Genomic DNA, 23,699 nt, shown 5'->3' with positions numbered 1-23,699 from the left:
AAAGAAGTACGTCGAAAAAAAAGTTTCAGGAAATCGAAGGGGAGGGGAAATGGTGTTGTCCGCTGCGCAGAACGAGAACACAGGCGTGCGAGGGAAAACAAAGGAGCACCAGCAAACAGCCGAAAATGACCCGTGGCTTTATAAATGGGGATCAGTGGATGGTGAACCTTGTTGTATGGGATAGCAACCCTGTGGTTCTGGGATGATCACAGGCTGGGAAAATTCCAGTTTATACCATTTCCATAATCCACATGCGACCCGTGGCCTTTCTTTGGTTCGCTGCCGCTGTGGGCTTTTTGTCTTAGCTAAGCAGTCAGGGGTGATGTGGAGCAGTGTCACGTTTCACCACTTTCTTGCTGCGTACAGATACTGGCTGATGCCAAGGCGCGTCTGTGGTTACTGTCTTTGCAGTGCTTCGAGATTGAAGATGGAAAGATATCAGTCAATGCGAGCTTGAATCACCCAGAGTTTTCTATACTTAATTGATATGGGTCATCTGAGGGCAGCTGCTCAGACTTTGCCAGCCAAACTGTCTATTGTGCAGGGTCAGGCAAATGATGTAACTAACAAATGTAATTTACACCCCAATGTACTTGGCGTAGTGTAACGTGAAAATCTTGGCATCGCCACATGGCCAGACCCCTGTCGTGAATTTTTCGGACGGTTTCCTTTCAGCCTCGCTCCAAGCGCTTGGATACACAAGCAAACTTCGCGATCAGCAATCGAAAAACCATCCACCAGCCCAGCCCAGCCCAGCCGCCGCATCACGCATCGCTACCGACAGCCCTACTGCATCCGTTTCGATTTTTCGTGATTCAATCAATCAACTGCCACGATGGAGGACGAGACCAACGCCAGTGCCTACGAGAAGGAGGTTACCCGTCTCTGGCGCGCCTGGCGGACCGTCCACGAGATGGTTCAGGACCGGGTATGCTTTGTCAATGGGAGTTTAGAGGAGGAAGACATCAAGTTGCTGAAATGTCGATGCACTATAGGGCTACGAACTCGCCGATGAGGAGGTCAAAATCTCTCTTGAGCGCTTCAAGGCCGAGTATACCAACGAGGATGGCAGCCCCAAGTACGTTTGCGCTTTAGTCTACCCGCGATCCTCCCCTCATTTCGGCATCTAACCTTCCCTCCAGCCGCGCAAAGATGCAATTCTCCGCTCGCCCCAGCGAAGCAATGATCAAGAAGTTCACCCCTCCACCGACCCCTCAAAACCCCGACCCGCAACCGGAGTGCGGCACGATCTGGGTTGAGTTCTGCCCGGAAAAGACCTCGATCGGCATTAGCGTGATGAAGAAGTTTGTCGAGCACTGCGCCCAAAACAACTTCAAGGCCGGCATTCTGGTTACCGCTGTCGCCCTCTCCTCGCAAGCCCGCAAGGTCATGACCGTCACCTCGCAGTTCACGCTCATTGAGTGCTTTCTCGAGGAGGATCTGCTCGTCAACATTACGCACCACGAGCTTGTGCCCAAGCACATCCTGCTCAGCCGCGAGGAAAAGGCCGCGCTGCTGAAGCGGTATCGCCTCAAAGAGACACAGCTGCCGCGGATCTTGTCCAAGGATCCGATTGCAAGGTATCTGGGGCTCAAGCGTGGGCAGGTGGTCAAGATTATTCGAACGAGCGAGACTGCTGGGCGGTATGCCAGTTACCGGTTGTGCGTGTGAGCGGTCGGGTTGCATGAAGCTGGCCGGTTGACTGTTTTTTTCCTTCTTACATATTCCCAGATCTGTCTGTCTCTGTCTCTCAGATGGTACAACACTAAAAAAGAGTAAACCTGGGGGCGGGCGTTCATTGTTCGAGAGTCTCGTTTCGGAATGGCATGGTTTTTGGGCGTTTCGGGATGGCTTTTAATAAGATGAGTTTTTTTTCAGTCCGGGAGTGAGTGTCTTTATCCCTCGCAGTTAACCATGGCGGCGCGGCTGCTCTCGCGGGTGTGGCGCTTGCCCTCTATCGCGTGTCCATAGATGAGGCAGTTGATGCATGAATTGGACATAATCGTGTCTCTACTGCTGCGGTTAATGATGTTATCGATGAGTGAACTTTGGTTGTGGATGACTGACCGTTGCTGACAGGTATGTAGCTGTAGCTAGATCATGAATCGACATTTTTTCGATAGTTAACTAATAACTTTCCAACAAGCGTGTGAGGGAGGGTAGGCAGGTGGTACAACTAAGAGTGCAGAACGCCCAGGAGCTGCAGGACGAAGATGCCATCTAAAACTCATTCAACCTCAGAACTAAATATACCTGATGAGCTCTCTATCTTAACCTGGCTGTGTTATCATCAGCTGCAATTTTGAAATCATGCTCAATATCCTTCCAAAACCCATCTTCTCCCAACTCATGATGCAGGATAGCAACTACCAATCCTCATGATGCCCAGCATAGCAAGAACAATTTCCATAAATAACCATACTCTCTATCTCTCTCCAGTTAGCACGCTCGGATAAAGTTGAGGCTGCAAGTTCGGCCACTACATACTGCGAGTAGTAACCGCCCTTGTCCCCAGCTGAAGTCGTTATGGCCAAGACCCAATCGTAGCTCAGCACCAAGATTCGAGTGTGAGTTGGGAAGCTCGTGTAAACCGACTCTTTGGACACTAGGTTTCATGGGCTCAACATTGCTATGTGGCTTGAATACCACTGATGATGATGATGATGGCGGCGAGGTTGGCTTTAGATTTAAGAAAAGCCGGTCACCGTGGGATGTTCGAATGGAGAGTTTCCTTGACGATGTGTCACTCGTGACCCGTCCTTCGCTATTTCATGATAGTATAAAAGTTGCTGTTTCCCATGACATCTGCTCTCCTCGCAGCTCTGGTGCCGACATTTACCTGGCTGACTGCGGTACCGGGTGGATGGCACGAGTGTTGAGCAAAGATGCTTGCTTCAGCTTAATCAAGGACAACGACTTGTAAGACTGTCCTTCATATCTTAGTGATGTGGCAGCGACGGATACAACTGTGTAATTGGAAGATTAGTTCTTGATGGAGTCTCAAGTCCACTGGCTGACCAGCCCTAAGACCCTCCACATCGACAATAGGACAGTTCTCAACCCACTTCACCACGTGTACCACACCAGGCTGGTATACTTCTACACAGACATCTACTGTTTCAACCGTAATTGTCTTCTTTGTCAACAATACCTCCGCTACAGTAGCTACCACTACCATTGTCGTACCCATTACCCAGTCCATCGTCGCTGCCACGGTGACAGCCACCACAACGATCACCTCTGTGAAAAGGACCATTGACAAACGGGATGGCATTTAATCATACAGCCGTGGAGGAGAACCACTTCTACTGTCGAGACCCAATCCAAGCTGTCCGCCTCTTCCCAAAGCTTATCCGTTCCGCTTGCCAATGTGCAGGGTACCAGCCCCAAACCTTCACCCGTCTCTGCTACCAGTCCCCCGCGAACATTTATCACCATCGAAATCTTTACCCAAACCATCCCAATCACGTCGACCATCACACACGGCATCACTTCAACTCAGATGGTGCTCCACAACATAACCGCCACAAGCTCATCCACCACAATCTCCCTCATCCCCCTAACCGCAACCATCACAACAACCGTCACCAGAACAGTAGCCTCAACCCAAATCCACACTCAACCAGCCTGCCTCTCCAGCGACACTGTTGGGTCCTTCATCCCGATCCTCTCCCACTTGAACGGCACCGACATCACCATGATTAGTCTAGGGCGGTCCCTAACCTTCACGCCCATCCCCTCCTGGATGGTGAGCGGCTTCCTCAATAATATAGCCTCCTTCTTCGACCCCTCCGACCGACTCTACAAATGGGACCAAAACCCACAGTTCTTCGCGAAATTGGTGAGAAAACGTATGCATATATTCATACCACACGGGTGAATGCCTCAGAGAGGGTGGGGGATCCCGTTTTTCGATGGACGATAACCACTACAGATATGAGGATTAAGTATGAGAACTGGACGGAGGGGATCATAAGTCTCGGGGAAACGGCGTATGTGAGGGGTATGTGTGGATTCCGCGACGAAGGTGGCGCATCTCTGGGCGGGTAATGACAAGATGAACCGCCCTATTATCAAGGTGCTCGCGTGCCCTAGGATCTTGTACATTTCAAATAGCGAGACAGGGGAAGGATGTGACAAGGTTGAGGGGGCAGCGTGCGTATTTAAGGTCGAGGGCGTGTTTTAATCAGGAGAAGGTGAAGCCATGTTATTGAGTTCGGATGCAAGGGAAGAGGATCGAGGAGCAGTGATGGTTTGTGCTACGAAACGTGCTTTTGGGGGGAGATGGTAATGGCACCAGAGTAGCGTGTCTGTTTTAATGCCCGGAGAGTGTGTTGACGATTCGTTCATGTTAATTGAGGCCTTACGTTTGAAGGTTCCTGGGATAGTATTGGAGACAGTTAAACTTTTTTAATCATGGCAATCTTAAAAGTATCAATATTGATAGGCTATCGTTCAAAATCTGGGCTTCCTACTTTAAAACATATCTGATTACCAGTGTGAGAGGGTTACCGTTAACCAGCAAGTCTTGATATCAATATCCTGGCCATGAGCTTCGCCGGCGCCCTTTCCAGGAATTCCTCAATACCGTAATTATCCTAAAGGTCGGATTTACACCAAAGCAGTACATCAGGCCACCTTAAACACACAAGATACCCTACTAACACCATCAACAATCATATCACTAAGATCAGTAAAGACATAAAAAAAAGGACAGAGAGATGGGTATTAGGTAGACTGCAAATCCAACTAAGAAGGGGGTATTTCCTCCACATCCCACCAAACAGCCTAGTTACCCAAAAAAATCAACCTTTTGGTATCCCCCCAAATTCCATCCATAACTAGAACGCAAACCGCCAGAAAATATAGCACCGATTAGACATCATACCCAATTCGTCCATACCTCTCCAAAATCATCCCCATCCTACCTGCATAACTAAGACATCAAATCAACCCTCCGACCAAACAACCCCGCATATCCGGGCAACCCATCCCCATCCGCTTGAGTCCTCTCTCTCCCCTCCTGGTTTCCCATCCCATGCAACCCGAACAAGCCGCCATATCCAGGCAGCCCACCCATCTCCTGGGCTCTCTCCCTCCTTTCTTCATCCGTCGGTAGACCCTCCGGCACGCGCCAAACCCTTGGACGAAGATACTCATCCGCCTCAGCTTCTTCGAAGCTCGGGGGGAGCATGATACCCCCTTGGCATGGAGCAGAGATACCGAGGGGGGTGGTACCGCAGCCCTCAGAGCAGGTCCCGTCCGTCACGGTCTCTCTGCTGCCATTCTGCGGTCCCTCAGCGGGGGCGCCGTCCAGAATGGGCAGCAGGGCAGAGGGAGTCTCCCAAGCAGGCAAGAACCCCTCTACACAGACCTGCAGGGGAAGGGATAGGTTCAGGGTTGTGCTTGCGCCGGAGACGGAAATACTGACCGACAGCTGGACGGTGTACACCCGGGAAGCGATGCACGAATGAAAGGTGGGGACGAAAAGTTTCCTGTCTGTTGGAAGTGGTAAGGGGATAGACAGTGTCGTGGTCTGGGTCTTGGCCATCGTCGTCGACGGACCAGGGATAGCAGTGGGGGTTTTGGGCTTCCTCTTCGCCCTGAACCCAGAACCAAAAGAGGAGGATGAGTCGCTACACCGACTAGAGCAATACCCCGAGTCTCGTCTCACCAACCCCGGTTGGGCCTGCTCCGGCGTCGATGGCCCTGAGGAAGTGGAAGTAGTACTCCAGACGGGCTGCTCACCCACTTCAACCCCCCTTAAGGGTACGGCAGTTGAGTATACTCCGCGACGGTCAAACACATACGGTTGAATAAAGCCCTCGCCCAGGTCGGGGAAGTCGCTGATCGTGCCGGAGGAGAAGTATGTGTATGCTGCAATCTTCGCTGATACTCCGGTAACGATGGGGAGGAGGACGCCTTTCTTGGAGGAGTTGCTGGAGGTTGAAGGGGTGAAAGTGAACTTGACATGGGCTGTGGGAGTAGACACGACCTGACGACCGTCTGAGGATACAACCGCTGCCGCGGGTTGGGAGGCTTCGGCTGTGATAGTGCCCAGTTTGGTGGTGAGCAGACGCTTGCGAAGCGTCTTGGTCTTGCTCATCTTGTATAGTTTATCCGCTGGCGTGATGCTCAACGGCGGGTCCTCAGGCGTCGCGGGGAGAACCTGGATGTTATGCGTGGCCTCCATGATTCTGATCCTCTTAGTCGTGGGCTGCTCCCCAGACTGGGCATTTGCCGGCGGCGGCACCGGATCATCCCTTACCACGCGCGCCTTGATAGTATACTCAACCTTCGCCATGCGCGGTGACATATCATCGCGGTGATGCCACCCTCCCAAGCTAGGCGGCAGCAACAAGTGATGCTCCTGCAGCTGGGGCTTAAGACGGTCATGGTTGCACGCAGACAGGGTCAAATGGCGCGGAATGACAAAGTGAAAGGGGATTGTATATGTTTTCCCATTTTCGAGGACACGAGGGGAAGGATATAGCGAGTCGGGCACGGGCATGGACATTTTGAGGAATGTGTGGGTGATGGCTTGTGGGACAGACATGCCCTCGAAGGAGGTCTTGGTGTGGCCAATGAGGAGGATCTGGATCGCGTCGAAGGGGACATCACGGCGGGTAGTGATGTGAACTTCGCCTGACAAAGAGGAGCCGCTGGTGTAGACTTTGGAGGAATAGTGGTCCTTGATCTGAATCTTGATGTCGCTCCTGGGGAACGCGGCTGCCCGCTTGGGGGCTGGAGCCGGGGCGCTGGCGAGGAAGGTCGCCATGCCGATTGGAGAGAATGTGTGATGTTGATGAGGTAGCTGTATGTAAGTGTAAGTGTAAGTGTCCTACAACACCGCGTATGGTGAAGCGGGATAAAGGTATACACCAGACAAGAACCCTTTCACGACCGCGCACTCAGCATCTTATACCAACTGGCCCGACCCAAGCCGAAGACACCAAGAAGTCCAGCCCTATGAATGACATGCTCCATTGACTCACCCCCCTCCAAACTGAGTAGTATAGTGTAGCCGGGCCCCGAGCCGTCTACGGTACTCAAGTCCAATAACGGCTCCCCCAAAGTCCCAAGGCCAACGGCAAGGACAGTCACCTGCCCGGCTCACACGCTGTTGGTCAATGTCAAGGCCAAGTATGTGTGCAGCAAAGGGCGGGATGGTGGATGTGCCCCTTCAGCATCATTCCTTGCTTAACTGTCATTGTCTTGTCTGGGTTTGGAGAAAGGCGGGGCTCTGGGCACTGGACGGCATACATGTACGAGTACCGTATTTGGAGAGCTGGAAAAGCTGTGGATGATGCTCGGCACAATTTCAAGTCATGCCCCAAGTCTACATCAGAAGACTATAGCGTGCTGTGTTATTGAAATGCCAAGGTAAACAGATGTCACTCATCCATGGATGGTTTCTTTCTTGGCCAGGCATGCTGGAGAATCGCGTCGCAAACAGCGAGTGCGAGAATGGTGTCGAAGGTGCTGGCATCGCTTCACGTCACAGCTGTTGGATGCTTGGTGAACGCTTGGAGACGCTCATGCTTGGCGTCAAGTGAAGGGTGTGGAGTGATGATCGACAACCCTGGTTCAGGTGGGTCCGGTGACCCTGCGCTTGCCTGCTGCCCTGGATCAGTGGTGGGGCCTGCGAGGGGCTAGCCTTGGCATGGAGCGCTGGGAGTCGGATGTCAATTCGTCAATGCTTGTCTAGGGAAGGCGCGCTTGCCTGTGTGAGTCGTCCGGTCATCGGACATGAGCTGAAAAGATTCTTGGATGATGATGGCAGAGCGAGTACGAGCGAAAGAGTTAGAATGCTTGAGATGTTTGCTGTGCTCAACACGATGTGGTTCGTCTCTCCCCAAAGCTACGAATTTACGCAAACACTTGTCCACAGCTTCACCACATCATATCACATGTTTGATGCTTCATGATGCTGCTTGATCCTTCGTCACCAACGCCATCATTCACTAATGTATGTACGGCTTGCCATAAGACAGAAAAAAAAAAAATTCTTTCTCCAGCCCCTCCAGCTCCAGCTCTGTCCCGACACCAATCCACTGTACCACAGTGGACCCCTCTAAAAGGATTCGCCAACTCATCACTCCTCAGTCCGTCATCGTCATGCTGTTTGTCTCCAGGGGAATATTGATGATTTAAAATTTTCAGTTTCAGTCATGTCCCATGCCACACAAAGCGCCACCGGACTCGGCCCGCACTCCTGGCACATGGCAGACATGCCTGGCGTTCTTCTGGGCACGGCCACGCCTTCACTGTTGAGGAAGGTCGTTTGTCCTCTGCTGTCCCAGCTGGATGGTTCACAGCTAGGGGACTGCCTCCGGGATCGACAGGGCAGGTTTAAAGATGCAGTCTGGGTGCTGTACCCTTCTTGGGTTCTGAAGGGAGATTGTAGATTTGATGGCAGCTACGTAGACGATTGTAGGCTTTAGAGGTAACCGGTCGGTCCTTCGGGACTGTATGTTGAACCTGGCCTGATCTCCAAGCCCATCCATTCTCCCGCTTTCCCTCCCCAGACCCAGGCCCGACCCGAGCTCCGACAACACAGTCTGGCTCAAGGCTCAGACTTTAGCTCTTGTTGACCTGCTTGGTAACAGCGGCACACTAGCATGCACTACTGCAGGCCAGTCAAGCAGCTAGTCATGTGGAACTTGGGGTCCCGAACAGTCTAGGCGAGGTCCTTCGTTTCTTCCTTCACTTGACTCCCATGAGAGAGGGAAGAAGCGGCTTACGAAAGGACCTGCTGCACGGCTTGCAGAGGTATTTCCTCTTTCGGGCCCGGCGAGTGAGCGCCTTTGCCTTGACATGTTGCCCAAGTGTCCAAGTTCCTCACTCGCTCATAAGCTGTGGCAGATTCCGAGCCGGCTCGGTCCGGTTTGCCTTTCGCGATCACTTGTTGCCACAGCACCTCTAAAAATGTTCAATGCTTGCAACTGAGTGAGTTTGTTTGGCCATGTTGCAGAGCTAAGCTTTTAAAGTGTTAGCTGGTCCACTTGACGGGATCGTGACCTTGAAAGCTTTTTTTTCCCTTTTGCCTTGTAATTCGGGATGACGGTTACATTAATGATGGAGGTGGTTGAATTAGTCAGTTTGGTCAGATGTCACAAGCTGATGGTGAGGTTGGCATAGGATGAAAAGTTAGGTTCGTGATGACTGGTGTGCTTGTCTTAGGGGAAGTGATGAGCCCGTCCATGCGATCCATTACTCTATCCTTTGAATCCCATCTCCCCGTCTAGACATTGCATTCCGAGATCCAATATCATCTAGACCATGCATGAATTCCAAGCACTCACATGTAAGTCTCATCGCATAGCTACAACCCGTAGCTACTCCTGCCACGAAATAAACAACATAATCCCCGCGCCCGCCGCAACCGCCAAAAACTGCATTACTGCCCGTCTTGCCTCCTTCGCCTTCTCCGACCCCGTCTCTAGCAACTCCGGAATAGCCGCCACAGTCCCAACATACAAGAACGTTCCCGCCGTAAAAGGCAGCAACATATCCCCCCACTGCAAACTCGTCCCAAAGATCCCCTCCCCAACGGCAGTCACGCCCTCTCCCGGCGTACTCCCGCCATACTCCTGGATCGCGATGCCGATGATCGTGCCGGCGAGTGCGCCGACCGCCGTGATAAACTGTGCGCCCATGGCCTGCCATTTGGAGAAGCCGGATTGGACGAGCAGCGCGAAGTCGCCAACTTCGTGGGGGATTTCGTGGAAGAAGATGGCGACGGCCGTCGTGGCGCCGACGGTCGGGGAGGCGTAGAAGGAGGCAGCGAGGGCCAGGCCGTCGGTTATGTTGTGGGTGAAGTCCGCGCTGGAGGGGGTTAGTATGGCGTGGAAAAAGGGGAAGGGAAGGTGAGTAAAGGGGTTGGGACGTACATCATGTTGAGAAGGCCGCCGAGTTTGACGGAAGTGTTGCTTGACTCGGTCTTTTCAGCCCTAACCTTAAGTGCCACCGCGCTCTTCTCGCTCTTCTCCTTCTTCACCTTCCCAGCGGCACCACCAGCAGCCCTCTTCCTCTCCCCCTTCGGGCTCCCTTCCTCCTTAACAATTTCACGCCCATGAGCATGTCCATGCCCATGTTCATGCCCCTCCCCCCCATTAAGAATCCTCACAGCCTTATCAACCCCAACAAACGTGATAAACCCCACCACAATCCCAAACCCCAGAAGTAAGTTTCTCTTAGGCTCAACCCTCACCATGGCCTCTCCCTCACCGAGGAAAATCTCAGGCATGAGGTGGAAGAAGGTATCGCCTAGGAGCCCGCCGACCGCAAACGCGACCATGATGGAGAGGGTCGAGGGGTCGATGTTACGGGGGAGAAGGGCTAGGAGGAGGTTTGGGGGGATGGAGATGTAGGCTGTCGCGAGGAGGGCGTTTGTTGCGGGGGAGGGGGAGGGGAAGAGAGTTTGGAAGAGGTTGTGGGTGGTCCAGAAGTTCTATCGAGAGGTTAGCGGAGTGGTAAGATAGTATTGTGGAGTATAAATAATGTTGATATAGGGGGACAGGGGAAGAAATCAAGGTAGGTTGGTATAAGAGTTGACTTTGTTGTCTTGAGCTGGTGTTGTATAAGGGCACTGTAAGGGGGAGCCCCATACCTCATTTTCAATGTTTTGGAGCTTCTCAGCTGAAGCCGACTGCACAATCGCAAGCAACGCGACAACGGCAAACAAAAGCCATCCCCCGGCACGAGCGCGCCGCAGGGAGTGAAGTATGCCCATCGCGGCTCAACTCCTTCAAAACCGGTCCTTTGGGTATTATTGAGCACTCACGTCGATGCCGATCGAGCTGTCGCTACCTTTGTAGAGATGTCACAAAACCCTCCCACCAAGTCAGGTACACGCAAAAAAAAAAAAAAAGACCTCAATTGAACCCAGCACTAAACTTGATCTCAGCGACAAATAAAACTGTGAGGGAAGAAAGTTGTTGTTTGTTGTTCAAAAGGTGCTTTGACGATGCGACGATCGCGTCGCGCAATCTGAACTGACCTCAATCACGCTCCTCCACAACATATCCGATCCCAGTTGTTACAACCAATCAACCCTAGCCCCAACTCCAGCTCCAACTCCGAGGGTTCTGACCGGGTTCATCTTGTGGAATTTGAGTGGGAAGCCACAGCACTCCACAGCAGCATGCATGGAGGTCGTGATTGGCGCTGAGCAGGATCGCACAACCCCAGCTCAGGCGTTGTCACTTATGCTCATCTCATCGGCCAGCAGCATCACTTCAATTGTGTGGCGCTCAGTGCCCGAAACATGGCACTTGAGTTGGGCATTGGGCACACACAGGGCTTCTTTTTGCGGTTCGCAGAGGACACCATGTTGGGCTTCAAGATCGTTAAAGACATCCAAGCAGCAGGGCTGATGTCAAGCGCTTGCGTTGAGCGAGGCTTTCCCATGCAGAGACAGGGGGTTGGAAATGTGATGAAGTTTGGGGGGAGGGGGGATGTAAACCACCGCGGGGTTGAGGCTTGCACAGCCCCAAAGCCTTGGGCTGTTCCTGCCTGTGAATGAAGCGATTGGGATGCAGAGAACTTTTAAAGGCTTCTAGATGCGTTTCTGGAACGTGGAAGCTTCTTGAGATAACAAGGTCAGGGGCTAATATTCCGTTAATTGATAATTGTTCAGGGAGATATAGGTAAGAAGACAGGGGCGATGTGTTGATGTTTGGGAGACTGGACGTGGCTTTGTAAGAGAGCTGCGGCTTGGTACTTCAGAGCTATGGGAGACAGAACGATTGTGGCCAAAGTGGCCTGAGCCAATACAATATAAGATATCGAGGATAGAAGTAAGAAACATACTACCATGGAAACCCTTGACCTCATGTCAGAACCAAAGACCGTCGGCTGGATAAAGTCTTTTGAAGACATGTCCAGGGCTGAGGTACCGGGGCTTGTACCCACAAGGCTGACGAAACTCTTCCTAGATCCTCAAGCATGGAATCAACACCCAGACACCCAATAAAGGCCAAAAATATGACAGGCCGAATCAATCAAACTCGACTATCCGTCCGACGCATGGCACGGTTGAATTGCAGCGGATGCAACGATCATTGACGTTGCCGTACGGAAGGAGAGTTTCCAGGACTGTGGGCCGCTCCTCGCTGAGGATGTAACCCCCCACCATGCAAACAACTTGTAGGCCGGATGAGATCATCTCGATGCCCCTCTTCAACTCGCACTTACAAACTCAAATTGATTCTCACAACATTTCACTTACCATCTGGCAACCATCGTGTTAATCTTCAGACTATTAACGGCCTCATTCACACCTTTTCAGATCCCAACACCTACTGAACCAAAACCAACAAGATGCCCCCTTCCTCAGCGCCTTGGCGCACCCCCTTCCTCACCCACCTCTCCCATCTCACGGGGCCGCCAATCTTCACCCTTGCAACACTTCATCCCCTTCTCGCTCAAGCAACAACAGTATATACAACTGAGACAGCCTCCTCCCCGTCATTACAAGCCCTCCCCCGCGCACGAACCTGCGTCTACCGCGGCCTCTGGGCCACACTCCCGCCCAACCCACACGACCCCTCTGCCCCGCGCAACCCGCCCATCTATGAGTCCGACTGTCCCGTGTTCACGACGGATGCACGCATGGAGAAGGTTCAGGGGTTATTTTTTACAGGTGCCAATACCGACCCCAACATCCGTGAGGCAGAAAGGGAAGGGGGATTGAGAGGGAGCGGCGGAGGCGGGCCAGTCGAGGCTGTCTTTTGGATCGAGCCTGCACGGACGCAGTGGAGGATTCGTGGGACGGCGTGGATTTTGGCAGCCGGGGATATTGATGATGGAGAGTCGGTTGGCGCGAGGAAGGTGAGGGAGATGTTGCTATCACGAATGCGCCGCATCTCAGGAGACGATAACAACAAAGAGGAATGGAGCTTCTCCCGCGAGATAAATGCCCATTTCACCAACCTCTCCACGATCATGAGGGGTAGTTTCAAGAACCCCCCTCCTGGGGTCCCGGTCGAGGGGAATCCCCCTGGGCCTGGAGAGGGACTGGGGCAAAGGGTGGAGGGGGGATTGGAGGAGGATGAAATGGCGAGGAGGAATTTTAGAGTTGTGGTTATTGTGCCGGAGGAGGTTGATAGAGTGGATCTGGGGGATCCGGAGAGGGCGAGGAGGTGGCTTTATATTTGAGAGGGGAGGGAGAAGAGACGAAGTTGCCGGGGGGAGTGAAGGAGGGGGATTGGGAGGTTGTTGAGCTTTGGCCGTAAAGGGGGTTTGGGGGAGGGGTGTGGGGGGGGGGAGGAAGGGAAGGGGAAAGGGAAGAAAGAGACGATAGAAGAGCTCACGTTAAGCTTGAACATGGACATCCAGTCATTTCGACCTCGAGCTACTCAGTCTCGAAGTCTGGCTTCCCAGAGATTCTCCAAGTTAAGCTCATGCAGGTCAAAAAAGGTATTGTCTGGACAAAAAGCGACAAGACTGTCAAGTCCCTGGGCAAACAGTCATATCCTGATATGGATATACATCATAGCTTTGTATTCATATTGATGACAATCTTTTGACAATGCAAACTAGGTACACTTTTAACCTGCCACACGAGCAGTAACAATGGCAAGAGATGGTTGATGAGTCCTATGTCGTAATGTTCCATCTGTCATATCTCCAAAACCGGGAAAAATAAAAGTGGGACCTTACTTGCCTTCTCCCACCATTTGCACTCAATCGAGTACATGCACTTACCGAAGTGTTAATCCCCCTTCCACGATAAGATAAGCTCCCCGAGCGCATCCAAGCGAGCACAGCGCCCCACTCCATCGCCCGGCGCAGGGTTACAAGGGTGCAGATAAACTCTTGCGCCAGCCACTCACTGCAGTAAGATCGATGCTGTGATGCATCCTCTCGGCATCAGCTCCAATGCAAGCACCTTCGAGCGAGTCAAATCTTGAACGAGCTGAGTCTGTGACTCTCGTGTCAGCGGGGTTTGTGAGAAGCACTCAGTTCAGGGTCAGGTATTTTCTTGGGGAAGAATTCATGCGGGCACTCAGAGACAAGATAGGAGATGGATGTTGCGCGTTTTCAGGATGGGATGGGATGGAAATTGTCGGATGGGTACGGTAGGTTGCCCCCGCATTCCAGGTTCTGTAGTGGATAGCAGAGGGCAAAACCTGGAAACCTTTCATACGGGTACACACGCCCGTCGGAGCAGGACGGGACCCACGTTACGACTTCATAATGAAGGATCAGATTGAATCATTGAGCGTTGAGGCTGGGGCTGGGGCTGGGGCAGGCATCTGATGGCATCTCATGAATGATTTGAAGTGGCAGGTTGCAACAGAGCATCGTCTGCCGGCGGGCCGCAGGCCACGGGCAACTGCGACGGATGGCGGGGCGGCATTTGACTAGACCATTGAGACGCACCGTCAAGGCAAGAAAACAAAGGAGGGTGACGCTGCGAGAAACCCAGGGAAGTCCCATCTGTGAGATGCTTGGCCTGTGCTAGCGTCAGTGTCATTGTTGAGAAGGTTTTGACGGACCTACCCGAGTTGGTAGGTGCCGCGAGTGCAAGTGATCTTGTGTGTGTGCGTGTATGTATGTGTGAGGACGTCCAAGAGGGAAACACATCATGAGCAAGGAGGAAGGTCCAAGATGCATGATTATGATTTAAGAAGGGGGTTTGGCTGAGTGTGTGTGCTAGGGGAGCCATTTCTGATGTGTAAAGCAGCGAGATGTGCTGCAGTATCACTTGTTAACATCAAAAGGCCAGGTTGATGAGAGACTTCCTAATGGCCAGACCAGAACCTCAAGGCCTTAAAAACAATACGCATGCCTGATCCCTGTTTTTTGCGGCACACAATCGTCTTGACAGGGGCAGGAACTTTGAAGTGCGGGAGTTGTTCGGGATGGACGTTGTATTTTTTTTTGTATTTTTTTCGTGCTTACACCCCACAATAGGAGCAACATTACTTGTATCCCTCTTCTCGCCGAGGATGTTGTTGAAGATCCCGTTGCCAAGGCCAAGGCTTGGGCGGAGAGCGAGTGTCTGTCATCATGCGGATTTACAATATGTTGCTCACGGCATCAGGCTTCGGCATGCGTATTTTTTTTTTTTTCCCTCTTTTCACCAGTTAACTAAGGCCTCACCGCCTGCCGTCTTGTACATTAGGTTGCTCCCACTCGTTGCGGCCGGGCGATGCAAGTTGGCAATAAGTTTACCAAAGCAACGTTTTCAGGTGTATATTGTACCGCAGTAGCTGGCGACAGGTGGCACCACCCCGCCTAGTAGCACAACGCTCAAAGACCCATGGCCATGGCTTGGCCATAGGTTAACCAGCCTACGGGCATCAAACCGTTGACGGCCTGCCATGCCGACATGACAAAGCAAAAGACAGGACAGAAGGCGGGCTGGATATATACACGAACTCGACGTGGACGAGGAGAGGAGAGATACCGAGATGGCACAAGGCCGGGTTATATACTCGGCACAAAGGGGCCAGATGTCACCTGCTGTGTTGAGGTTGAGAGGCGAAGTTGGAAGTACAGAGTTACAAAGCCAAAGTATCTAAACAAAAAGCTCACCGCATCCCGCTCCAACCATTCGGTATCATTGCCGGTGACGTGAACAACCAGGGGCCACATTGCGAGTGCGGTTATAGGGGTCGTGTGCGGGATGCGGGCGCAAGCGGGATGCTTTGGCAGCGTTGCAACCAAGTAGTCAGGTAACCAGGCGGCCACTGTCCCGACCCGATCACTGTTCACAAGCTTATCGCTGTGTTGCGACTGCGCTATCCGTACCCGGGCTCGCATCGCGTCGATTGCCTCTGTCCATCCAATGCAATGATGCGAACAGCCATGTCCATAGCAGTGTCAGGTCGTCCACAATCCGCATTTCCACACACATCTACCGTCCACACACATCTACCGTCCAACCGATGGACCACCTGGCACTCGCGCTGCCATGACCCGCAGCGCTTCTCAGGTTTTCGCAATCTAGCGAAGGTCCGGGGCCCACACGCCCGAGTGCCGAGTCCACCTGCCAGCCCCACTCACGGTTTCAACAATCAATCGGGACCAGCTCCTCTTTTTTTCTTGATGGGGGGAGCTGGGAATGGGATCCATGATTCCTCGCATGTTAAACCACTGCTCGTCTGGTGTCTGGTTTTCTCCGGGGTACCATGCGGGCAAAGATGGAGAGCGGTTGATGAAGCGAGGGATTGGATGGGCTGGCATTGCATGAGAACTAGAGGGCTGGCCTGGCCTGGTCTGGACTGACTTTGAACTTGACTGCTGACTTCTGACTCTCTATGATATGATGCTTGATGCTTGTTAATGGCTTGATGAGATTGGAAATCCATCCTCTGGACTGGACTCTGGTTGCATTTGTAATAACACACGACACAACCACAACCACACAGCACCACACAAGCACCTCTTCATCACGCACGACACACCTCCTCAGCACAGCAGCACAGCCCACGAACCTGCTGTTTGAGTTGCGTCGTGAGAGTGGCATGGTACATGCACTGCGCTTCCACTTTGCAACTTGCAGGTTAGGTTAAGCACTGGCAGATTAAACTTCGTGCCGCTCGCTGCACAACCTCCTAAGTAACCTACCCACCGCCGCTCACCAATACAACAACAACCTATTATTACACACCCGCCCTGCTACCACTGCTACCGCGCCCCAAGCCGGCCTCGCCTGCATAATCTCACCTCTCACCTGCTACCCTTCCCTTAACCCCCCCCCCCAAAAAAATTACATACCCCAAGTACCTGCCGAGCATACCACACCTGTGAAGGGACTTGCCCGTTTGGAGTGTGCCTTGCGGCTGTTTCTGACGCAGGTTGGCATGCTTAGGTTTGGGGACCCGCCGCGGCAAGCTAGGCAGGCTGATATGTTTTGGCTTTTTTTTTGGCTAGCTCCAGCTTAGTCAAATATCTCACCACCACCACTTATCCTTGCGGTTCTCTCTCTCTCTCTCTCTCTATACCTCAGTCAGCCTCACCTTACTATCTTGTCATGGCCGTCGGTTTTTCTTTGGGTATGAAAAAGCTACGACGATTGCGTTGGGAATTTTGAAGCGAATTGGGGACGAAGAGACGAATTTTTCACTGAGCAAGGCTGGTTGATGGTGAGAATTACACATCCCACGGAGCGAGACCGAGAACGATATACTTTCTGAGCCGCGCGAGGTACCTCGATAGACGAACCGCAAGCTTATCTTGCAATTTGCATACCCCAAATCCGCACCCTCAAGTCAGCGATCGAGGACGAGGCTATCGCACATATCACTGAACTTACTCTCTCTCAACACACACTTACTCAACCTCACACAACGACAATGCCCCTCCGGTAGCAGCGCCGCGACCCCTTCCACAACCATAAGGTACCTACCCCTCGGTACTGGTCACCACTAGCAGCATCTTGGACCAGTCTCTGTCGGACCCGGAGGAGGAATCGAATCTTCAGCTCCCTAAACAATGACGCTCTACTCCCCTCCACCACCGGTCCGCCCGTTCAGCGAGGACAAGCCGACGCTGCTGGTGTGCTGGTGGACGACCATCTTCTGCGCCGTGCTGATCCTACTGCGGATCGCGGGCCGATTTGTGCGGACGGAGCGCTTGTTTCGTGAGGACAAGGTCGCTGCGCTCGCGTTGGTGCCGCTGTTCTTGCGCATGGGCTGTGTGCATGTCGTGTTGATTTACGGGACGAATAATGTGGATTTGAACGGGGTCGAGGTGACGGCAGAGGATATCAGACGGAGGGAGATTGGAAGCAAGTTGGTGTTGGTTAGTAGGGTGTTGTATGCTGCAACGTAAGTTCTTCTTCTTCTTCTTCTTCTTCTTCTTCTTTTCTTTTTTTTTTCACCAAACTGGCCCTCGAGAAAAAGGAGATTCTAACTCCCTTCTAGCCTCTGGGTCCTCAAATCCGCCATTCTCGAATTCCTCGCCCGCATCAACGCCAACTGGGAACGCCGTTACGAAATCACCCTGTACATCATCCGCGCCCTGCTAGCCGCCACCTTCGTTGCCGTCATCATCTCCGACCTGACCGAATGCCGCCCCTTCCCCAACTACTGGCAGGTCCTCCCCGACCCAGGCAGCCGCTGTCGCCAGGGTTATGCCCAGCTTTTGACCATGGCCGTCTCGAATGTGTTCACCGACCTGCTGCTCGTCAGTTTCCCTATCCCGATCATCGTAGGGTCGATGCTGCCTGCGAAACGAAAGTTTCAGCTTGTACTGTTGTTCTCGTTGAGTCTGGCGCCGGTAGCGGTGACGCTGTATCGCGTGCCGCATATCCTGAAGGTGAATGGCCGGCAGCAGACGAGGTCTCTCTACGCTAGCGTTGAGCTGTTATTTGCGACAGCCGCGGCAAATGCGTTGGTGTTGGGGAGTTTTGTACGGGATAGGGGCGTCAAGAAGAGGAGATGGAAGTACGACTCTATTGCGGCGCACTCGATGGATAACCGGTCGTCGATTGCTGCCGCGTCGATCACCGGAACCGGAGGAGTAATTGTTGGCCCTGTAGGGGCAATGACGCCACGGTTGGCGAGAAGGCCCAGTCCCGCGGGGCTGAGGCATTGGGGCAGTGATGAGGATTTGGCGCGAGATTTGGGGTACGGCGTAACGCCCGAATTGAGGGAGATCAGGCCTTCGGAGGAGAGGGGGGAGGGATTATTTTTCTATCGGAGGAAGTGCGCACCTGTTGTGGGGGGTAACGCAGGTGAGAAGCCGGATCTGCATCTGGAGGAGTGGCATTTCCCCGATGGACGCAGCAGCAATAGTCAGGTTGTGTGCTCGGGGGCTGCGCAGAGCGATGAGGAGAATGTACCCCCTCCTCCAGGCGGGGCTGGGGTGGGTGTGTCATCTGCTTCGGAGAGGGGAGATGTCACGCCTAATCCGAGGCGTGTGTCCTTCTTGGATGAGGGAGGATTGTTGATTGATACCCGTGGAGAGAGCGACGATAGACAGCAACAGCAGCGACCGCCGTCAATACGAAACGGCACAATCTCCCCTAACAGCGACACCGACCCCTCCCCGACCTCACCCTCACCCACACCCCAAACCCCGACGCCCTCGTCCCGACCAAGAACCTCAACAACCACAACACCTGCCCCAGCTACCCCAGCAACCCCAACTCCATTATTAGCACCACCAACCCCAACGATCCCAGCCAGCACGACCGGCATACGGCGTGGCTCAGCTGCCCTACTCACCGAACTAGGCCGGTTCCTGACTCCTCAACAATCACACACCTCCATAACAACAGCAGCTCTATCAGCCTCAGTAACAGGCACAGCAACTGCAACAGACATGATAACAGCGACGAATACCAACACCAGCACAAATAATGATAATCACTCTCCCTTCTATCAAACACCATCACAACAACAACAACAACAACAACAACAACAACAGAAGAGAAGACGGCCAAAGTTGAGCTTAAAGAAGCCGAGTACGTCATCATCGAGGAGGACAACAGACAGAGGAGGTGAAGGAGGAGGAAGTGAGAGTGCAAAAAGCAAAAAGATGACGCCTACTGCCAAGGTAACTCCGACTTTGGCCTATCCGGGGAGTTCGGGAAAGCCGGAGCCGGAGTTGATGGATGTTGGGGGGTTGTTGAGATGAAGAATTTGTTTATTTTTTCCCCTTCCGATATCTGATTTGATTGCGAGTCGAGTCGAGTCGAGTCGAGTCGAGTCGAGTGGGGTGATACGAGTCTATATACGTACATAATTTCTATTCTATTTCTTAGATGTATGATGATGGAATCTTGGATGAACAGTTAAAGGGGGTTATGGATTGGACTCATCGGGAGGGGGGAATTCCCCCGCGGGGGGGGGGGGGAGGGGGTGGAAAGGGAGGGAAGGTGTGAGGTACATATATTGGATGGACAGACGGATGGATCTCCTTAAGTTTAATGCGGTTGAGCGTTCTGGAGAGATCATAATATGATACCTATAGTATATAGATTGTTTTGGTCTTGATGAGATACCAGGGGATGGAGAGGTTCTTTTTTTGGATTGCTTAGCGGGATACGGCCTTGTTGATACCACCAAATGCATAGCTTGTGTTCATAGTACACTTATTGATGATCAATTGATGATCAATACCTAAACTTCGAGGTCATCTTGAAGAACTGGAGTGTACTTTTTATACAGTCATCTACTTTGCCAGCCCTTCTTATTCCCCTTCTTGCTTTCCATAGTAATTGATAAAAGATATATATATGGCAGGGAGAGATTGTTCCATGGAGAGGATAGGGGATACCAATTTGAATTAAAACTAGATAATGCACAGTGAGTGCACAGTTGTTTGACTTTTCCGGAGCGAAGGGTCTAGGAGCTCATTGTGCGAAAGAGACCCAACTCTTTGATTTACCCTTACATATTTGCATCATAAGCAGAGTATAACCTTCTTTCATTCATGGGTTATCCGTTTCCCATCCCTTCATACCATATGTAGGCAAGTAGAACCTCCAATCCATACGGAGACACAACTCCCTTCTATGTCATAAGCCCTTCAGAATTACCCTCCCATCAACTCTCCCCTCCTAATCAATCCTCCCAACCCCCTTCAACTTCAAATACACATCCGTCCCCCATCCGTACAAACTCTGCACGGCAATCCCGCCCCCAAAATACTCCGCATACGCCCTACTCAACGGTAGTCCATACCCTAACCCCGCAATCGTACTTGCCCCGCTGCTCGCCGCACTTATCACCCTCAACGCCGAGTCCCCGCCTCCTCCCCCGCTGGTACTACTATACCCCGTCGCGCTAAATGTCCCCGGCAGGGGTGTATAAAGTGAATCCTCGTCGTCCCCATCCCCGTTATTGAACGTCGTGTATGAGTAGCTCCATATATGCGGCAGTACTTCAGGCGCAATCCCGCCTCCACGGTCTCTTATTCTAATCGTCACCCCTGGAGCGTTGTCATCCAACGGAGTGATATACCCCTGTTTCTCCCTCCCCCTCTCCTCTACCCCTCCAGACCCGGGCAAAGGGGCAACGACCGGCTCAACAGCCTGCTCCGGCGCGATGGTAATAACAACGGGCTCACGATTCATGCCGTTCTCAACCGTCGCGCGGAAGGCGTTTTTTAGCAGCTCGGTCACGATATACTCGAGGTGCATGGGCACGAAGGCGAAGGTGGTGTCAGGCTCGCCGTCGATGAGCCAGCGCGGGCGCACGCCGTAGTTCAGCTCGCAGATGTCAGCTACGAAGCCCCCACAGGAGTCGATGATTGTCGCGGGGCGGAGCGCTGTGTCGATTACGCCGATGTAGCTTCCGGTACCTGTAATGGGGGGAGCGCTCGTCGAGGAGGGGTCGTCGGCTGTGCTCGAGGAGTCGGATGAGTCGGGGGAGGAGACTCTCTTCGCGTGCGGCGCGCTACTATAATGCAGCGCGATATGCTGCTCGGCAATCAACCTCGTGCCAATCCTCGCTCTTAAATGCTCGTCCAAGAACCTTGTGACTTCCCCGGGAGAAATATACTTCCTACACTCGAGAAACCCCCTCGCTAGAATTGGTATCGTATCCGTATGCGTCTGCACCAACTCGGCCAGCACCTCCGTAAACCGAATCTCATCATCCAATTCCCGTATCGTCCTCCCTTGCCAGGGTAGCAGCGTCGAAAGCGAGTGCGTGTAGTTGTCGTATATTCTCCTGATATTCGGGTTCGAGACGACGATGTAGGGGAGGTTCCTCAGCGCTTGAATGCGATGGGCCAGGCGGATGGGGAGTAGGGAGAGGGTGAAGCGCGCAGAAGCGAGTAACGCCTCTGCTGAAAGAGGCGGCCGGCCGTGTTTGACAAGATCTGCTAGGCTCAGCGGGTGCATGGGCTTTTTTGCGAGGTGGGGAACGACATCTTCAGTTTCGGCACGGGAGTAGCGGGCATGTGGTTGGGACGAGTGAGAGGGAGAGGGAGAGCTATGCTGGCTTTGGTCGCGGTGCGGGTTGGGGGTTGAGAAGCGTGAGGATGAAGAGAAGGGCTGCAGGGTTTGGGAGAGGTTGTGCAACCGGGAATTGGCCGGGCGCAGCTTGGGCAACCGCGGCAGCTTGAAGGGGAGTCTCATGTCGACATGTTGTGGTCAGTGGGCTGCAGGTGTCTCAGTGTTGGTGTTGAGTCGGGTTTGGAGTTTGAAGTTGGAGCTGGATGTATGTTGACTCAGTGACGTCGGGCGATCGCTGGCATGTGAAGGTATCTGCACGGTTGGTTTATCGCGGTAGTGGCCCTAGCTTGGGCGCTGTGGACGCTGTGAGTTTAAACTTTGGAGATCTGGGCAAAAACACAGCATTTTCGACAGTATTGGATGATGAATATTCAATAAAAGGCGAGAGGTGCTTGTCTCGTTATTTTTAAGATGCGTTTTTGTCATTCTTTACATCATAGACAAGATTGCCGTGATCGTTGAGACCAAGTCCCAGACGGCTAAAGAGACAGTGGGTACCGAGTCCTGATTGGCCAGAAGTTGTGCCTTGAGCACAGAGTCTGTATCCAGAAGTTAGCGGCCACTACAACTGCCTTTCTCAGCTCCTCACTACTGCTTTTCTTTTTTTTTTTTTAAACATCTTGATCACTGAAATTCTCTGCTTTTCTCTTTTTTTAAGAAAAAAAAACATCCATGACATGATCGAGACGATGTCTGCAAATATAATAGCTTGAACTGCGTTCAAACGAGGCAAGCGTTCTACTGGAGGTCATGCCAAGCCCTCCACAGTCCCTTCACCCACTCCAGTCCCTCCATCCGCAAGCTGCCCCGCCATCGTGACCCCTCATCATGATGCCCCGCACCCTTAGCGCCATCTATCTTCTCCTTCCTCTCCTTCAGCATGTCCTCACCTCCTGGTCCCTTTCAACATGCTTGACGTGCTCATGGTTCTCGAGCGTGACAATCTTGTCATCAGGGAAAGTTACTCTGTTGAGTGTCCAGCATTAGTCATCGGTCCTCGAACGGTAATGGGAGATGAGGAGGGGAGGAAAACATACTGGAAGCCCTTGATCAGCGTGTACTCGTGCCCGATCTTGCCGCCCTGGTCGCGCGCGTGCTGCTTGGCCCTGGACGTTGTCAAACAAGCATGTTGGCAACCTATTCGAGCTGTTGTAGGAGATCGACTCTAGCAGCTGGGAATACTCACGCCTCGACCTGCTCGGGGGTGGCGTCATCCTTGCACATCACCTGTTGAACGTATCAGCTAGACGTGGGGATTCGGGCAAGACGATATCAGTTTTGTTGCTCACAATGTAGGAAGGCATGTTTGCGGCTTTGTGTATGAGCCTCCTTGGAAGAGTTCTGAGTATGATGATCAAGGATTAAAGCTACGAAGAACTGAAGTAGGTGTTGTCGAGGAAGAGGATATGATCCAAGTGGATAAGTAAAGAACAACGAACGGCAACGGTTGGGCCCCAACAGCGGGAGCCTCTTTATAAGACCCCTCCTCCCGCCCGCCAAACATGGCAGACCAACCACTCAGCGCCTCTTCAGATGACCAAAACCGACAGCTGAACTTCCCCCCCTCCCCTTCTGTCCTTCATGGTTCCAACCCAGGCAGGCCAGGTTACCTCCCTAAGCCAGAGCGGGCCGAGCGGCCCCAGGGGCAACCTATGATGTGACGCAGCGCTCAACTGCAGGCATAAAGGGGACGGCGTACGAGGAACGTGGAACGGGGCCGCCAGGAGAGGGGAACCGCTCCGGCTGGGGATACGTCATGCCATCCCCTCATCATGCC

General features: G+C 52.8%; 7 protein-coding genes across 7 annotated transcripts; 3 read left to right on the top strand and 4 right to left on the bottom strand.

The window, feature by feature from the left end:
- Positions 1-835: 835 nt before the first annotated feature.
- CTHT_0030140 (RNA polymerases I, II, and III-like protein) lies at positions 836-4,050 on the top strand (the record flags this gene model as incomplete). Its single annotated transcript, XM_006693405.1, has 7 exons — positions 836-928; positions 996-1,078; positions 1,143-1,643; positions 2,821-2,919; positions 3,029-3,215; positions 3,287-3,851; positions 3,935-4,050. The coding sequence occupies 7 exons, from the start codon at positions 836-838 to the stop codon at positions 4,048-4,050; spliced, it is 1,644 nt and encodes a 547-aa protein (XP_006693468.1).
- An 886-nt stretch (positions 4,051-4,936) lies between these two features.
- CTHT_0030130 (uncharacterized protein) lies at positions 4,937-6,778 on the bottom strand (the record flags this gene model as incomplete). The annotated part of the gene is made up of 1 exon (XM_006693404.1): positions 4,937-6,778. The coding sequence occupies one exon, from the start codon at positions 6,776-6,778 to the stop codon at positions 4,937-4,939; it is 1,842 nt and encodes a 613-aa protein (XP_006693467.1).
- Positions 6,779-9,338: 2,560 nt separating this feature from the next.
- On the bottom strand, positions 9,339-10,735 carry CTHT_0030120 (putative zinc transporter protein; the record flags this gene model as incomplete). Its single annotated transcript, XM_006693403.1, has 3 exons — positions 9,339-9,828; positions 9,894-10,453; positions 10,613-10,735. 3 exons carry the CDS (start codon positions 10,733-10,735, stop codon positions 9,339-9,341), a joined length of 1,173 nt encoding a protein of 390 aa, XP_006693466.1.
- Positions 10,736-12,324: 1,589 nt separating this feature from the next.
- CTHT_0030110 (uncharacterized protein) lies at positions 12,325-13,161 on the top strand (the record flags this gene model as incomplete). Its single annotated transcript, XM_006693402.1, has 1 exon — positions 12,325-13,161. The coding sequence occupies one exon, from the start codon at positions 12,325-12,327 to the stop codon at positions 13,159-13,161; it is 837 nt and encodes a 278-aa protein (XP_006693465.1).
- A 4,287-nt stretch (positions 13,162-17,448) lies between these two features.
- CTHT_0030100 (uncharacterized protein) lies at positions 17,449-19,596 on the top strand (the record flags this gene model as incomplete). Its single annotated transcript, XM_006693401.1, has 2 exons — positions 17,449-17,783; positions 17,880-19,596. The coding sequence occupies 2 exons, from the start codon at positions 17,449-17,451 to the stop codon at positions 19,594-19,596; spliced, it is 2,052 nt and encodes a 683-aa protein (XP_006693464.1).
- Positions 19,597-20,521: 925 nt separating this feature from the next.
- Positions 20,522-22,045, bottom strand: CTHT_0030090 (pyruvate dehydrogenase kinase-like protein; the record flags this gene model as incomplete). The annotated part of the gene is made up of 1 exon (XM_006693400.1): positions 20,522-22,045. One exon carries the CDS (start codon positions 22,043-22,045, stop codon positions 20,522-20,524), a length of 1,524 nt encoding a protein of 507 aa, XP_006693463.1.
- A 752-nt stretch (positions 22,046-22,797) lies between these two features.
- CTHT_0030080 (uncharacterized protein) lies at positions 22,798-23,226 on the bottom strand (the record flags this gene model as incomplete). The annotated part of the gene is made up of 4 exons (XM_006693399.1): positions 22,798-22,888; positions 22,960-23,028; positions 23,109-23,149; positions 23,212-23,226. The coding sequence occupies 4 exons, from the start codon at positions 23,224-23,226 to the stop codon at positions 22,798-22,800; spliced, it is 216 nt and encodes a 71-aa protein (XP_006693462.1).
- Between the last annotated feature and the right edge of the window lie 473 nt (positions 23,227-23,699).

This window comes from Thermochaetoides thermophila (assembly GCF_000221225.1).
Source record: "Thermochaetoides thermophila DSM 1495 unplaced genomic scaffold scf7180000011816, whole genome shotgun sequence".
Lineage (NCBI taxonomy): Eukaryota > Fungi > Ascomycota > Sordariomycetes > Sordariales > Chaetomiaceae > Thermochaetoides > Thermochaetoides thermophila.
Note: the sequence above shows the minus strand (reverse complement) of the source record. Positions and strands in the feature narration are given on the sequence as shown.